General features: G+C 39.4%; 1 protein-coding gene across 1 annotated transcript in view; it reads left to right on the top strand.

The window, feature by feature from the left end:
* Positions 1–18212, top strand: part of kcnh5b (potassium voltage-gated channel, subfamily H (eag-related), member 5b) — a 185805-nt gene that overhangs the window by 13748 nt on the left and 153845 nt on the right. The window contains exon 4 of the mRNA XM_044375399.1: positions 5419–5547. Coding sequence (XP_044231334.1) covers positions 5419–5547 — 129 coding nt within the window. The remainder of the gene's footprint in view (positions 1–5418; positions 5548–18212) is intronic.

An 18212-nucleotide genomic window follows, 5' to 3' on the forward strand; every position in this document is an offset into this window, starting at 1 on the left:
GAAGACAGAAGCTGGAACTAGCAGATGGCTGCCATTTCTGTTTGGTGAATGATTTATAAATTAGTATCATTGATCTTTTTCAGCACTAACGCCTTGTTTACTTTGACACTTGAGCTATTGCTCGGCTTTGTGTAGAAATTTGATGATGTTTTTCCTTCATCATCGTGATTTTGGGCTTGGTTACATCGCTTTCCAGCGGCTTTAATAATACAGTTAATGTTACTGAATTTTTAACCTGATAGTCTCCTCGGAGGCTTTTTATTGCTGCCAGTCTGAGTCTTTTTGACTTCTCCAAAGTTCACTTTTCAAAGTTAGGAATTAAAAATGACTTGATTTTCTTCTTAAAACATAGAGTGGCTTATCTGAAAGCGGTTATATTTAATATTTTTATGTTAACAGTGGATCACATGAGCTCCTCTTGGCTTTACGGAGCTTTATAGTGAGTTTGTTTATCTGTCCGGCTGCAACTTTACTGTTCTGGTTCACTCTCAGCGCTCTCATAGCGTCGTATTTGGGCCACAGCAGGCAGCTGTTTTAAGAGAAAAAGCTCTAAAAAGCCACTGCACACTACCTGCTCAGCACCAAACGACAAACAGACACAGTTAGCTGTAGACCAGCTGGTGAACATAGTGGAGCATTTAGCAGCTAAAGAGCCAAGAGAGCAAAAACAGAGCTAAAAGAGTGACTATTGGAGTAGTTCAACATATCAGTTTTGTGTTCCCTGCTTCCCCCCCAAGACATTTTCACATTGATCTTAATCATTTTATTATATCTTCCCCTTTTCCCTGTTTTCCAGTTGTCTGGCTTTACTTCATTTCTCTGTCAGTAACAATATAAATCACATCATTATCATGTAAAAGCAACAAATTTAACAAACCGGCTACGTTTTCATCTGCAGTTTCTGAACAATGTTTGTCTTAACTTTCCTCTCATGTGTACATTATTATTTTAAAAGAGAGCAAGTTCATTCATGAATTCATGGTTTCTGAATTAAAAGTCCATGAATTAATTTATGTATTCATGAACCTTTTTATCTCAAGTTCATTTATATTTTTCTACTGTTATGTCACAGTTTTGCTACTAATTCATTTGACAGTATGCTGTTCTACTTTCTTTCTTTGTCGTTTGTGTTTTATTCTCCTTTCCTGGCATCTTGCTTGAATTAAAAAATGATTAAGGCTGAAACTAAGGACAATTTTTTATCATTGATTAATCTGCCGATTGTATTTTTCATTAATCAATTAATTGTTTAGTCCAAAAAAACATTAGAAGAGGGTGAAAAATGTCCATCAGTATTTCCTGGAGCCCAAAGTGACATCAGTTGTCCGACCAACTGTCCAAAATCCAAAAATATACAGTTCATTATAATATATTACAAAGAAAAGCTGCAAATTTTCTCATTTGAGGAGCTGGAACCATCAAATGTTTGGTATTTTTTGCTTGAAAAAATTACCTGAACTATTAGTTGATTATCAAAATAGAAAATGAATATTCTGCCAATCAACTAATTGTTGCAGCTAAATAATAATTATTATATATTATACAGTTGTGCTCATAAGTTTACATACCCTGGTAGATTTTGTGAAATATTTGCCATTTTTTGGAAAATATGACTGATCATGCTGAAAACTTTTGTTTTATTTAGGAATCATTATGATAAATGAAATCACCAAAATGGTCCTGATCAAAAGTTTACATACCCTTGAATGTTTGACCTGATAATAAACACACAAGTTGACACACACAGGTGTAAATGGCTATGAAGGGTAAATTTCCACACCTGTGACTTGTTTGATTGTAATTAGTGTCTGTGTATAAATAGTCAATGAGTTTCTGCACATTTCATCCAGGGCTGCTCTGACTTTACTGGATACTGAGCCATGAGGAAAGCAAAAGAACTGTCAAAGGACTTACGAGAAAAGGGAGTTGAACTTTATAAATCAGGAAAAGGATATAAAAAAGATAAAGAAGTGGAAAATTAAGGGTTTTGTTGATACTAGGGATGTACAGAAAGCCCAGTATTTGTATTTGTTCGAATAAAAGTGGAAAGAGGCTTAAAAATCCTGTTTTTTGTTTTTATTAGGCTTTTAATTTTAGAAATTGTTCATGAAACGTATGTCAGAAGGCTCAGCTTTATCTCTGGGGAACACCCCCAACTCCGGGAGTGATGTCCAAATTAGGAAATGTGCGTCATGTAGCAGGTGGATGTGACTCCCCTCGTTGAGACCTGCTGATAGATGTACCAGTGAAGCAGAGGACAGAGACTGAGATAGTGATGTAACCGACCTGTGCGCTGGTATTTGACATATTTTTTTGTTGTTTTTTTTTCCCCACAAAAACAAATAATTTTTAAAATATTTGTATGACACAAATATTTGTAAAAACCCACTATTTGTGCTTTGCCGAATAACGTATTTGTATTCGGGCACACCCCTGGTTGATACCAAGCCACAGTCAGGAAGAACAACAAAGATTTCAGCCACAATTGCCAGAAAAATTGTTCAGGTTGCAAAGAAAAAACAGCCACTCATGCAACTACAGCTGAAAGTTGCATGTGTGGCTGCTTCAAGATGCACAATAAGGAGGTATTTGAACAAAAACGGGATGCGAGGTCAAGTTGCCAGAAAAATGTGCCAAAATTAATGTGCCAATGCCACAAAACAGCCTCCTTACAATATGCCAAACAGCACCAAGACAAGCCCCAAAACTTCTGGAACAAAGTTATTTGGAGTGATGAGACCAAAATTGAATTTTATGGTCACAACTGTAAACACTATGAATGATGCACATCTCACAGATTCTGCCAGGGTATGTAAACTTAGAGGATGGGTGATTTAAACCACTGCTAATATTATCTGCCAGATAACGGATGGATGCAGGTCAGATAAAACCTTTTTATGTAATAAATTCTTATGACAACATGGTTGAAACATACAGTAACTGTTAACCTGAGTAGTAAAACTAGTAGAAGCTTCTGTCCAGTGAGGCAGAGCAGCAGCACAGTGAGCAGTAAATCCCAGATGTTGGTGAGCAGAGTAACGGACAGAGCGTGCAGACAAAAATAGTCCCAAATGTTCCCGTCTCCCGAGAGTGATCACCACCAGCCAGAGCGAAGGTAGAGGAACGCGAGGCGGGGGATGGAGAGAAACAGTAAAAAAAAAAATAAATGAAAAGATCAATTTTTCAAATGGCACAAATTTTGCTGACAAATCAGGAGAGCTGGACTCCTGCAGAGGCTGTATATAAACCAGATGGATGATGACTTTTATCCACAGAAATTATGACATTAAGCTGTGTTAAACTTTATTGGACTCGTTGTGTCCGGAGGTAAAAAAAAAAAAAAAGTCAGCTGATTCGAGGTTTTTCTGTACAGAAAAAGCAGTGAGATCCTTAAATGTTATGACCTTATTATCTGTTTGAATCTGGGTCATTTAAACACCAGTAGAAGGATCAAAATGTTCTTTATGATTATCGGATACGTCTGGTGATGCACTTAGCTCGTTTCTTATGCTTAACATGATCACTTTTTAATTAATTTAATTCTATACATTTTTCTGCTGGTCTTTTATTTTGTATTGTTTGTTTTGTGTAAAGAGCTTTGTCATGTTGATTTTGAGAAGTGCCATACTAATAAACTTTGATTTTTTTAAAAGTATTATTACTACAGAATGGATCTGCTCAGAACTATGACAGCTTATTTTCCATATTTCATCGTGTTTCTCCTCAAAATGTCATCTCAGAATTGAATTAAATTATACTGGATTGTTTACATGTAAGATACTGAAGCTGTGTCCCAGTTTCAGACTACATTCTTATTTTAGGTTTTGCTTGCACACTGGAAAAGTGACAAGTAGTTATGAGTAAGGGATGTCTTGATCAAGTTTTTCTGGCCCTGTTCCCAATCTGAGTCCTTTAATTGTATCTGCTGATTCTGAATCTGATCATATATTTACATTATATATATATATATATATATATATATATATATATATATATATATATATATATATATATATATATATATATGTGTGTGTAGCAGCAGAAGATATGCAATGTTGATTTACATGCTCAGTCCATTTGCAGTTAAACAATAATGTTACAGAGTGGAGTTTCTTCCCTTTGGCTGAGGACAGAACACCGGCCTGCAGAGAGCACACAAAAATTAAAGTTTAATTTTGGTCTGTCAAGTCAAGTCAGTTTTATTTGTGCAGCCCGCTATCAGAAATCTGCCTCGAGGAGCTTTACAATCTGTACAGCAATACAACAACCTCTGTCCTTAGACGCTTGATTTGAATAAGGAAAAACTCCCTAAAAACACTAAAAAAAAATGGAAGAAACCTCAGAGAGAGCAACAGAGGAGGACAGACACGCGATGGATGTGTGTACAGAATAGACCAAGAGAGCAAAATTACAGAAATACAGGATGACAAAAATATAGATTGATTGATAACATACATGAAGAATCTGATCAGGAGGACGTCAAGCAGCTTCCGGGTGCTAACTCGCCCCTGTCTGCCCAAATAATTAATAATTTCACAGTCCACACTTTAATTCTGACTTTCATGTTGGAGTGAAATGCTGCACTTCAGGTTGTTGTAAAGGGGAGCAGCGCTACAATGCTAGCAGGATTAGCTGGACAAAACACAGTACGGTAAAGAAATCATTTGATCTGTTTTATATTAGCCAATACTGATCTTCAATCAATCTGATTCAACAATCAGCTCGGGACCTGTATGATTACTATTCTGCTAAAACTTTGATTGTGCTGTTGTTGACAATCCAATGTAGAACAGAAAGATCTCAAAAAATAAACCACACTGAAAAAACCGAGTAAATTTTCAGTATTGTACACACTGATATCTCGACACAGTCATGGTTAAGGTTTACTTAGGTTTAGATGCATCGTCGTCATGGTTAGAAAAATCAAATGATGGTGACTATCAGAAGGAAATGGGAAAGGGAACAGCAGCTTCTAGTATCAAAGTCACACACATCTGGTTTTCTAGATGTGTGAAAACGAAACGCTACTTCAGTCTCCTGTCAGATACCAGTCAGGTACGAGGTCTTTGTGTGGGGAATCATAAACATGTCATATCAGGCAGTTGAACAAATGACAGACATTGTCCTTTTCTGGAAGTCTTCATTTACAGGAAATTTTTTTACAACAAATCTGATTTTTGATTTAGCATTTAAGTCAGTTATCAAGTAGAAACGGCAAACTTCCTCTTCTTTCAGCTTGTCTTTGCTTCTTTTCTCTGTCGCTTTGGATTTGTGAAACTGTGGTCACTTTTCTCCATTTCTTGCCATTTTATAGCCTAAATGATCAACTGCTTAATAAAAAAATAGCAATCAATAGATTCATAATGGAAAATAATAGTTTTTTCAGCCCTATAACTGAGATGTGTTGTGTTTCTGCAGGAAGTCCAGTTTGGTTCTACATGCAAGTGGCTCCCATCAGGAACGAGAACGACAAGGTGGTTCTGTTCCTCTGCACATTTAAGGACATCACTCTCTTCAAGCAGCCAATCGAAGATGAAACCACTAAAGGTGAGTGTTTTTTCACAGCAGCAGACAGACAGCAGCAGCTTTCACTCAGAAAAAGGTATCTCTGCACAAACAACATCTCTCCGTGTTTGAAGATTTATTTTTGGTGGGACTGGTTGTTCTTATTATTAGATCACTCACAGAAGAATTTAAAAAGTAGAGAGCGAGAAAGAGAGACATGTTGAGAATGATGTGATTTGAAAACCTGATGTTCTGAGTACATGACGTGCAGCTTACAGCCGAGGTTTGTGTTCTGTTTTATTAGATAAAACACAGTAAAGAGTTACAGGAGACAGCGAGCGATACGGGGAGATGTCAGACTTTGTGAGTGGGAGCCAAATTAGTACATGGCTGGAGTCTCCGGTATGTAATGTAGTGTCAGCGGGCTTCTGATGGGACATTTAATTATGTTTCTTCATCCTTTTCTTCCTCCTCCTCCTCCTTCTTCTTTTTCTTCCTCTCTCTTGACATCTTCCTCTCTGACATTTTCACTTTCTGACTTTTATCTTCTCTTCCTCTCCTCCTTCTTTGTGCGTTATCGTCTTTCTCTCCTTTTATCTTGTTCTTTTCTTTTTCCGTCTTCATCTCCCTTTATTCATTTTTTATTATTAATCCTCCAGATTCTTGGTGCTTGTCCTTCTTTATCCTTTCTTTCTTTCTTCTCTCTTGTCATCCTTCCCCCTGATATTTTCATGTTCTGTCTTTGTTCTCTTTCTCCTTAAAGCTCCTTTAAGTCTTTCATCTTGAATTTTTGTCTTCTCATTACCTCTCTAACTTCTTTATCTTTATCCCAACTTCTCCTCTCTCTACTTTTTCTTTGGGTCTGTCCTCCCAAGAAAAAAAAAGACACGATAGGTCGTAACGTCAGTCGCCCCAAAAACGACCTATAGTTACGTTTGAGTGACAGCTGCTATCTAGCGGCCATCTTTTGACCTGCAGCGGCGGTGCAGTTCAGATGACGTCTATATATGTGGACAGATTTCCTCATTCAGAGGAGGAGGAGGAGGAGGAGGAGGGTGGATGGAGGCTTTAACCTGACAGTGGACTTTGTTTCCTGTTTCCCACCGTAACTATGATTGTAGCCATGACAACGAAGGTCGCCTAACTTTAAAGATCCCCTCCAGTCATGTTGTAAGATATATAAAAAATACTCTATTTGGAATAATAATATTTGTCTTCAAAAAAAGTACAATGGCCTTAAAATCCTTATAATGGCATCTACTCCTTCTCCCTCATTAAAAATGTAAGAATCTATAAATATTTTTCATTTCAGAAGTTTAACTGCTGGACTCAAGATGTCTCCTGCTTCACTGTAAAGTTCATTCTCAGTGTCCTTATTCAGCAGATGAAAGTGAAACCAGCCTTTCAGTGTCAAAATCTGCACATACATCATTCACAAGAAGAAAAACACGTCTTTGAGTGGAGGAGGACTTTAACCCACAGCACATGTTTCTCTAACCTTAACAAAGTGATCATTTTAACCTAAACTACAGTCTTTCCCTAAACCTAACCAGACCTCAACAACAGCGCTGTCACATCATGAAACATCATTTCATGATGTGAGGTTTTCCTATTAGCGTCATTATACGTCATATTTAGGTATGATAACTCTACATGTCACTGATAAAAGTTTGGTTTTCAATTCTTATCACAAGATACCAGTCAAAATATCAGGGTTGCCAAGCGTATCAAACAACTTCTACAGCGACAAAAAGTCACAGATGTGTGTTTGTCAGCTTGTTGTGGCCAAAAAACTCAAGTGATGCAGCCTTTAGGCAACATATTTTCAGGTAAATTGCCACATTGCGACAACTCAAAAATGTTAGAACTGAAATAACTGATTTTTTGGCCAGTTGGGGAACAAGTAGTGACACAACTCTGACATATCATCATCTTTTAAGTTGATATGTAGAACTTGTTAGCAAAGAGATGCTTATTTCCACATCCAGCAGTTACGGAGCAACGTTATCATTCATTTGGAGTCGTGTTTCTGTCCACCTGGTGAATGTAAGTCAAATATTCACTCTCTTTTAGGTCTGTTTCTGCTCTCTACCAACTCCTGAGGGAAATATCTGGCTCGTTAGCTGCTAAACGCTCCACTATGTTCACCAGCTAGTCTACAGCTAACTGTGTCTGTTTGCCGTTTGGTGCTGAGCAGGTAGTGTACAGTGGCTTTTTAGAGCTTTTTTTCTGAAAACAGCTGCCTGCTGCGGCCAAAAACGACACTATGAGAGCGCTGAGAGTGAACCAAAACAGAAAAGTCGCAGCCGGACAGATAAACAATTAGCTGAAACTCACTATAAAGCTCTGTAAAGCTGAGAGGAGCTGCAGAGTTGCTGCTAATTCTCCGTTGGTTCATTACTACAAGCCACACATAACACATTACACACTGTTGGCTCATACAGTGAAGTTATAAAAATACTGATTGTAGACGGTTAAAGAACACAAAGTAGTTCATTCTCAGTGTTTGTGCACTGAAGGCTTCAAGTTTCCACATCACACTTGTTGTGTTAGTTGAATATTGGACCGAGATCGGCTTCGAAACTAGTTGTGATGTCACAGAGATGCTCGCAGGTCCGCCCCTTAAAATCAGATTTTCACTGAGCTCAGAGAAACGTTCCTTATGCAGCAGATGAAAGTGAAAACAGCCTTTCAGTGTCAAACTCTGCACATACATCATTCACAAGAAGAAAAACACATCTTTGAGTGGAGGAGGACTCTAACCCACAGCACATGTTTCTCTAACCTTAACAAAGCGATCATTTTAACCCAAACCACAGTCTTTACTTAAACCTAACCAGACCTTAAGACCCACAGTGCTGTCACATCATGAAACATTTATTTTTTAACAGTGATGTGAAACGGTTTTGGAGAACACAGACGTAATGTCATCCTGCCGATAGAGGCGCTAGATTAGAAAATGCTCATATGTATCATTCTGGAGTCACATGATCAAACAACATATTTGGTCGTTTAATTTGAAGGATTTGAGTGTTTCCTCTTTATCTTTTCTTTTTGATTCTCCAGTTCTCCTCACTCCTTCTCCTCCTGTTTTGTCTAGTACTTATTGTCAGTCATTTTCTCTTCTCACTCATCATCCTCTTCCCTGAATCCTTGATATTTTCATTCTCTAGCTTCTTATCATCTCCTCATTTTTTGATTATATTTTTGCTCCTAAACCTTTGAAAATAATTGATACTTTTATCACTAGCCTTCATTTTGTCCCTTCTTTCCAATTGTCTTTCTCCTCATTTCATCTTGCTACTCCTACATCTACTCTTCCTCCTTGTGCTCCTTCTTCTTCTGTCCTCTCTCTCCTACCGTGAAGTCTCTAAACATTTTTGCTCGCTACAAATCCCCTTTTTTTCCCCCCCTCTTTTCATTCGTATCCCAAGCTGCGGATAGATAAAAAAGAAAGAGTCAAGTCTTGTTTCCCTGCAATGCGGGAACGTCTCGAGCTGTCAGGTTGTATTTGAGGAGGTTGTGATGCTGTCAGGAATCACAGGAGATGTGGGTGGCTGCGCTGTCCTCTGCGCCCTGACTGATGCACAGTGTCAGCTTCCTGCCCCGGGAGTCGTTTTCGGCGCCGCTGAGCGGGTGTGTTTGCCCTTTGACAAGGATCCCCCCCCCACCCCGACCCCCGACCCCCCGTCCTCCCTCCCCTGGTCTGCTTTTAATGTACACACACATGTAAACACGTGTGCACACATGCAGCGATGTCCACCCACCGCCTCCCTCATGTCGTGCGATTTGTTTATTCATTCATTATGTGTGCTTAACCACACATAAATAACACAGGCTTGAACATGCAATTAGAGCTTGAGTGGAACGAATATTGTCACATCAGTGCGTTGACGTCTTTGTGAATTAGCTGCTGCTGCCGCTGCTGACAGCGTGACAAACTTCTGTTCTGGAGTCAGACATCCACAAATTTGTCAAGTGTTTGCAGAGGAGTCAAAGTAAAGAATAAAAGCAAAGTAGGAGCTTTTTAGAAGTTGGAATAATCTTTGTTGCAAAAGATGTCTTTGTCTTTGCTAATATAGCTCAGCTTGTTTTCGCTGTTTTGATGTGGATCTTCTTGATTTCTAGCTGAGTCACTGAGTCTCATCTCTGCATAAACTGTTTCTATTGGTGGGATATGTATGTGAGGTTTTCCCATTAGCGTCATGATATGTCATATTTAGGTATGATAACTCTACATGTCACTGATAAAAGTTTGGTTTTCAATTCTTATCACAAGGTACCAGTCAAAATATCAGGGTTGCCAAGCGTATCAAACAACTTTTACAGTGACAAAAAATCACAGATGTGTGTTTGTCAGCTTGTTGTGGCCAAAAAACTCAAGTGATGCAGCCTTTAGGCAACATATTTTCAGGTAAATTGCCACATTGCGACAACTCAAAAATGTTAGAACTGAAATAACTGATTTTTTGGCCAGTTGGGGAACAAGTAGTGACACAACTCTGACATATAATCATCTTTTAAGTTGATATGTAGAACTTGTTAGCAAACAGATGCTTATTTCCACATCCAGCAGTTACGGAGCAACATTATCATTTATTTGGAGTCGTGTTTCTGTCCACTTGGTGAATATAAGTCAAATATTCACTCTCTTTTAGGTCTGTTTCTGCTCTCTACCAACTCCTGAGGGAAATATCTGGCTAGTTAGCTGCTAAATGCTCCACTATGTTCACCAGCTAGTCTACAGCTAACTGTGTCTGTTTGCCGTTTGGTGCTGAGCAGGTAGTGTACAGTGGCTTTTTAGAGCTTTTTCTCTGAAAATTATGCTATGAGAGCACTGAGAGTGAGTTATAAAAGTGGAGTTATAAAAATACTGATTGTAGACGGTTAAAGAACACAAAGTAGCTAAATGAACTTTACCTGTAAAATGCCAAGCTTGTTTCACAGGTGATTTTACCATCTATGTTTTCTTGTATCATGCTGGACTTTCTACCTTTGTGACTTTGTAATGGTGTACTGCACTGCTGGGTTCTCCATACTGCCTCCTGCTCAACATTTATGTATATTTCACTAACAAAGACCACTCCATTTGTACAGTATAAAAAGTAGTTTTATTCAGATTGTCAAGAGGGTTCAGGATTGGATGAGGATAGTGTACGGTGGGCAGACTGGGGGTCGAGGAGAGGGATGAAGGGGGTCGATGGCATGGGGACGACCAGCGTCTAGGAACCCGGGGGTTGAGACTCAAGGTGGGGGACATGTCTCCATGAGCTTTCTGCTTCGTCATCCCCCTGTGGTTCCTAAAATAGTACAAGAAGAATTACTTATGCGGAAGTATTAACCCTAACACGCATGTCTTTGATGGTGGGAGGAAACCGGAACACCCAGCTGAAACCCACGCGAACACGGGGAGAACATGCAAACTCCACACAGAAAGGACCTGGGACGGCCAGTGTTTGAACCCAGGACCTTCTTGCTGTGAGGCAAAAGTGCTAACCACTGAGCCACCGTGACACCCATTGAGAGAGGAGAGAGGAGGAAAATAGCGTGTGGGCGGGAGGGTCATGAGAACTGAGACAAACAGGAGAGAAAGGGGTTAGACACGCCTATATAGGTATGCACAGGTGATTGAATTCAGTGAGAGAAAGGAGCATGGTCTTATTCCTGAACCTTAGTTATAATAACTTTATTTATGGCATTTCTGCTTTGAATATAATGGAGACCAAATTTATTCCAAATGTGGTGACAAGAAAGAGATGTTGATGATTTTGTGGTCAATTTACAAATTAAAATATTGGTTTGACTGAGCTGTTTTAGTTTCCCTTGTGGAGACTCTGACCTAGGAATCAGAATGAAAATCAGAAATGAAAAGTTAACTGCACCATTACACAGATGGATTTTTATTGTAGACATTCTTATACCCGGTAATGGTCAGACCTCTTAAAAACTAAATCACCCTGGCAACAACACTGCACTTTGCCACCAGGGGATTGACTGACAAGCTGCAGCCAGTACTGAAGCCAGCCAGTACTCCACGGTGTATTTTACTATGATACGGCTTGTTTTAGGCCACAGTTGCGGATGCAGGATGACTCTGCTGTGTCTCAGAGCAGCGTACTACTGGCTGCGGTTTAACCCGCCTGGTGATTAGAGGGGTGGGAGAGAGGCCGTTTGAAAGGGAAGGGAGATTCGCTGCTGCAGGCGTCGGCAGGCAGCTGAGTTCACTCGTGCTGTGCAGAACCAAAACTCGCCCTCAGCTTCGTCGCTGGCTGTTCCCACAGCTCGGCACGCCACAACACGTCAGCGTCAGCCAAGTGGGAGAGAGATCCCAGTCTGATGGCGACGTCCATCCTCAACTTAAAATAACATTATGGATTTTAAACATATCTGCATCCTGTGTCCCTGTGTGTTCATGCACCCATTTGCTGTAAAATAACCCCTTTTTTCTACTTTCGAGCATGTATCTTCCTGATTTTTACCCTCTAAATGTGTGCTACATTCTGTATTGTTGCTATCACATTTATTGGCGCACACATGGAGTCACTGGTTCAGCTGGTAGTGAGATTTAACATGCGCCTTTTCAATGAATCCTGAACATTTTGGATTGACTGCTTCTATCAAGGCGAGGCTGCTGGTGACAGAGCAGGTACAGAAAGTCACATCAGCAAACATCAATGTAGGAAAGAAGTAAGTATAGAAAGCTAAAAATATGGCAGAGCAGAACTTCTTTAAAAAAAATGTTGGACATCATGTTGTTTCTTATTGCAGAGTGGCAGTGTTTACTGTTTGCTTTGTCAGCGGTCTGTAAAAGCATCACAGATGGATGTTACCTCCGCCTCCGGGAAGACATTATTTCTAGGTAGGACAGCTGATCAGGATGCGTGATGAATACCGAAACAAGAACTTTATGAACACAGGAGGGAGGGGAGAAAGGTGGGAAAGGAACATCAGGATACAAAAAGGTGCCAGACAGCTTTGATAAATCTTTTGTTAAGTCTGAAGTGTTTATAGCCTAGATGAATGGGATGAATGGGACTGGGTTGGTTTTCCTCCTCAGTATGATTCGTTTGTGCAGATCTGAACACGGCAATTGTACTGGGGCCAACACAACCGCACGGAGACCCCTTAGAGGACGTGGTTTCATTCCAGTCCCAAACTAATGCTAGAGAGCTTTGTCTGTGGTGGAACGTGATCCCACCTCCATCTGACAGACTACAAGTCTGCAAGTCTGACCAATAAGAGGAGAGAACGTTCTCACCTGGTTTTCAATGATGCATTTTGGCTCAGAACAAACCAACTACAGGTTTTAAAACACCCTTAATGTGTCTGGGACTTTATTCATGGACTACTAGTCCAGCAACCAGGCTTGCCAGATTTTGACTGTTGTTGGGCACAAACATTTTTGGCTACTTATGTCAGAACATTCCCATCAAAAAGGGGCATTAAGGTGCAAAGGTGCCATTTTTGGTAAAGTTTTGCTAAGTCGGAGTTCACATCTGTACTTTACTTTCCTGTGTATTAACCACAAAAAAGATCCATTGTTAAATTTTTGTTCGCTTCACACTGACTTTTTACAACAAACCAGTACAACAAAACCTTACAGTGGATCTGGAAAGTATTCGGACACCTTCACTTTGTGTTGTAGATTTAATTTTTGCCCATCAGTCTATACTCAATAAACCATAATGACAAAGTGAAAACTCTTATTTTCGAAAAATATTTGGAGCTTACTCAGACCTTTACTGTGACACTTAATTATCCTTGAGATGTGTCTAGAACTTGACATAAGTCCACTTGTGGCAAATTAAACTGATTGGACATAATTTAGAAAAGCACACACCTGTGTATATAAAGGTCGCACAATTCATACTGCATGTCAGGACAAAAACCAATTCATGAAGTCCAAGGAACTCTCAATTATGGTGAGGCATGGATCAGGTCAAGTGTTTAAAACCATTTCTAAAGCTTTGAGTGTTCTCAAGTGGCCTCAATAATTGTGAAATGGAAGAAGTTTGAAACCACCAGGACTCTTCACTCAAATTTTTTTTCTTTGTCATTATGGATTATTGTGTATAGCTTGTAATTTTATCTATTCAAAAGTCTGAATACTTTCTGAATCCACTTTATGATATCACATGTACAGACAGGTTACATTGGATTGCTTCTGTGATGGGCTTGCAAGGGAAACTCAAAACAAAGTTTAGTTTAGTGACTTGTTAAGTTTAGTTTAACACATAAACAGCTGGTTATGAGCATGAATAGATAAGAGTTTATGTTGGAGATTATCGGTCGGAAAAAAGCTGTGAACAACAAAGGAAACAAAACCGGCTAACAGGTTAAGTGTGAAAACAGTAGAGCTCATGGCACAGTGGTGTTTAATGAAGTGGACACTCTTATCTCTTAGCAACAAATGTGTAAATGAACCTTTTGTTCCATCTTAATCTATGGAGACCTCAGAGGTGCTGTGGAGTTAATTCAAACAAACATCTGTGCTCATGTGATAACCTCGGCCTCAACCGGTACCTGACCTCTTCAACAGTACTACACCTTTCATTTAAGGGTCCAGTGTGTAGGATTTAGTGGCACTTAGTGGTGAGGTTGCAGATTGCAACAAACTGAATACCCCCCGTGAAAATGCGAAAGTCCCTCTCTAGAGCCAGTGTTTGGTTTGTCTGTTCTGGGCTACTGTAGAAACATGGTGGTGCAACATGGTGGCCTCCGTGGAAAAGGACCCACTCCCTATGTAGATATAAAGGGCTCATTCTAAGGTAACGAAAAACACAACAATTCTTATTTTCAGGTGATTATGCACTAATTAAACCATACTTATGAATATTATATTCCATTTCTGCCAAGTCCGCTCCGCTAGATGCTATGAAATTCTACACAATGCACACTGCATATCCAAGCATGGTTTGTACAACCACCCCAAACAACTCTGCACTGCTAAATATTAAAGTAAGATGTCAGTGCTGTTTAGGTGTCCTGCATGTCTGCATCGTTTTGTTCTGTAGTTGGGTGCATGCTGTCCTTGCTGTGGAACAGCTGATCAAAATCTCATTTAAGAATTCACTTTGGTGGTGCGTGCACCACTTCTGCTCCCTTGTTATTTTTAGCTCAAGCCTTTACCCTTTTTTTCTCCCTCCATTCCCACTTCTATTGTGCTCCAGTCTGACAAATCACACAGTGTTGCATTCTTGAGGCGAACTGTAGCCAGAGCATTACTATTAACCATTAAAAAGACCTCTTATTTACTTGTCCTGCAGTTTGCGTTTGTGCTGTATGTGTGGTCCTTTTGTCCGCACGTGACAGTATGTATAGCTGAGGCCTGTAAGCTGTCAGTATGTATGCTATTTACATAAGTGCCACCAAGACAAATTCCTCCACTTGCCTTCATGATGAAAGTAGATGTGGGTCTGAAAAAAAAAAACACATTTACTTGCTTTCCATGCCAATAGTTTGCTATTATTCTATAACACATTAGGGTATGGCACTACTCTATAATGCATACACACTATACGGTGAATTATGCAACCCCCACTAGGCACTATAGGCAGTATAAAAGAAGCACTTAAGACCTGTGCTTGAGTTAGAATTCTGCTTCAGAAGATATATTACATCAATATCATACATACATACATATATTATATGCAATAAATAACATACTTTTATACACAGCTGTAAAAAGTCTTTCCCTTTAAGACTTTTTACAGTCTGTCTTGTGAGGCACAACCATTGTCTAAAGTTAGCTAACTTTAGCTAAATGTTGCTGTTTAATGGATGTGAGTGAGTTAGCTCATGTGCTGCTGTTACACTACGTGTCACAGATAAACGTTTAAATTGTAAAGTGTAAAATGAGAAGAGTCAAGATTTTTAAGAACTTCACGCGAGGCCCACCAAAACAAAAATATAACTCAGGATACACTTACTAGTGCTTTTCAGGGCTTTCAACCACATCTTATGGTCTTCCTCAACAAATGGAGCTCAAGCAGATTGTTCACATCTGATGTCAAAGACCAGCTGATGTCCCTTTCCCACCATATACAATCACCTGTTAATACGTCACAAAAGTTACATACTTTGATCACATTGCTTACATCGGAGCTATATCCATAGCAACTGAACTAACTCGATCTGCTGAAGAAGACCGTGAGATGTGGTTGAAATTTTTATTTTATCTTATGTTTCAATGCAAGATAAGAATCTTCAAACTAACTTTTGACTATATACCTGTCAGAGAAAAGCAGTGGGGTAAAAAAAAACCCATAATTTTCATGTAAAATATAGAAGAAATACATAGAATCACCTCATTTAAATAGTCATGTAAACTAACAATACCTCAAAACCGTGCATCTTTTTTTCCCCACGCATTCTTCCTTGTCAAAACCTTGCCTCCTACATTACTCACAATGTAACTCGACTTCACTTGACTGTACAGATTCAGGTATGTTATGCTAGTAAATGCTTTACGTTTTACTCCTCAGCACGTGTGTAAAATCAGTGGAGTTCCCCTTTAAGAAGTTAATTGACAGTAATCTCTTTGGCTTAGATGCCTGTTTGCAATGTCTTTCAACAGCCAACAATATACTGTACAATATATATATAGTGAGTTACACAAATGCTGCTGCAGCAATTTTTTCTCCAGGAAAGATATTGAAAAATCTCCATTTTGGCTGAGAGCACCCAGGCTTATTATCTGTGGTGGTCCAGAGCCAATGTTGAGTATTATCATATAGAAAATCATATAAAAGAAGCTGCTCTGAAACTGAAGATGCACAATTAGTTACACACAGCCACTACAACAGATTTCCCCTAGGGAAAATGAGCGATTGAGACTCAGTGCTCAGAATAAACTGGGTATTCTGTTGATACTTCATCCTAGATGGGTCTTAGAGCGCATTATTGTGTTTGGCTCCTTTCACACCATTGCACAGAGAAGTGAATGACTGAATTTGCGTCCATTTGAACAGAGAGTGAAAGGCGGCTGGTGGCCTGAGGGTTAAAAGCTATTTTAAAGTCCACTTTTTATTGGTAATGGTCCCTTCAAAGGGCCGGGTCGATCACGATGTGTGACTACTGTACGTGGTGTGCCTCTGTTGTGCTACTCTTTGCCCTTTCAAACATTTGATTTTATTTTTAGAGCAGTAGTGTTTGCACTCATTCAGTCGTGGTGTAGCCTGCACCGTGACAAGAAAATGACCATTACTGAACACGTCTACATTATTTAGATGGACATCCAGATGACACACAGGAACATTGTAGCTTATCTTTGAATCACAAGCTGCTACAAAAAAAACGATTTTAGATAAAAATGGGAGTGGATGAGAGGAGGAAACACACGTTTTTCATAAAGCTTGCTATGCATTTTCACTGCATTTTTAATGAACTTTATGTATAGGACTCTTTTCAAAAGCAGCGTGATAAAATGCATATGGGATGAAAAATAAAAAGGTCATGCATAAGGAAAAAAGTTACAGTTAAAGGAAGGAACACTATTATAAAATATACACAGAGTTTGATACATAGCTCCATTAAAAACATGTCCTTCACTGATTTATCTTTGCACTCCTGCAGCATTGTTGGACTCACAACGGACAGTTTTAAATCAGTTTAATTTCTAAAATCAATGCAGCAGCACTAGAGATATCCTCTTTCCATCAGTTATCCTTCCTTGTCAAAATCTGGTGCCTACATTACCCACAATGCAGCTCAACTCGATTCACTCAACTGTACAGCTGTGTCTCAAATCACATACTTCTGTTAGGACACTTTCATGTAGTACACTGTGTACTTACTGGCGTAGTGTGCAAATTTTAACTGTGTTTGATTTGTTGTCTCAAATCAAACACACTGCAAATGACTTAGCGCCAGCATTAGCTAGCGTTTGCATTCACGCTACCAAATCATTACAGACTGCTAAATTAACCCAAAAAACATATAGTGGTGCTTAGTGCTATAAAACACATGTATAACTTACATTTGTATAATGTGGCGATGTTCACCGTAGTTATGTCCTTGGCTGCCATTTCCAGTTTGAAAAGTGGTCCCTCCCCTTCCTCTACGTAGCCAAGATGGCGACCATTGAGGGCGACAAGTGTCCATAGTTCCACACTCAACTTTTTGACCGTTTTGAGTGCACCATCTGGGTACTCACAGTGCACTGCATTTTTCCATACTTCTCAGTGTGAACGCACTTATGCACTCAAAATGTTAAGTGTAAGTACAGAAGTATGTGATTTGAGACACAGCATACAGATTTGGGTGTGTTATGCTAGTAGCGGCTAAATTAGCAGGCTTTGTGCAGCTCCCTCTGGATCTTTGTACAACTTTTTTTTTTTACATATACAGTTGTACTCCCCAACTGTCCCCATGTAATCAAGGAGTGAATACTGTAAAGCGTACACATGTGTTAAAAGCACCAACTACACTGCCAAGAAAAAAAATTATGCTGACGGTTTCCAACTTCAAAATGTACCTTCAGACATAGCTTTTCCCCTTAGCTTTCACGTTTATAAGACGAACATATGCTACACTTTCAGTGATTTCTGTGATATTGATCCCTGAAGAAGAAATTCTCCCTTTTGTTCAGAGCTCATCGGACAGCTGCTGAGCAGAAACCCTGCAGCTGGTGGAGATTCAGTCCTGTTCAAGGATGCTTTTAGCAGGGTGGCTGTTTGCCAAGAAAGCAGGGCTCATGCTGCGTTCAC

This window comes from Thunnus albacares, chromosome 15 (genome assembly GCF_914725855.1).
Source record: "Thunnus albacares chromosome 15, fThuAlb1.1, whole genome shotgun sequence".
NCBI lineage: Eukaryota > Metazoa > Chordata > Actinopteri > Scombriformes > Scombridae > Thunnus > Thunnus albacares.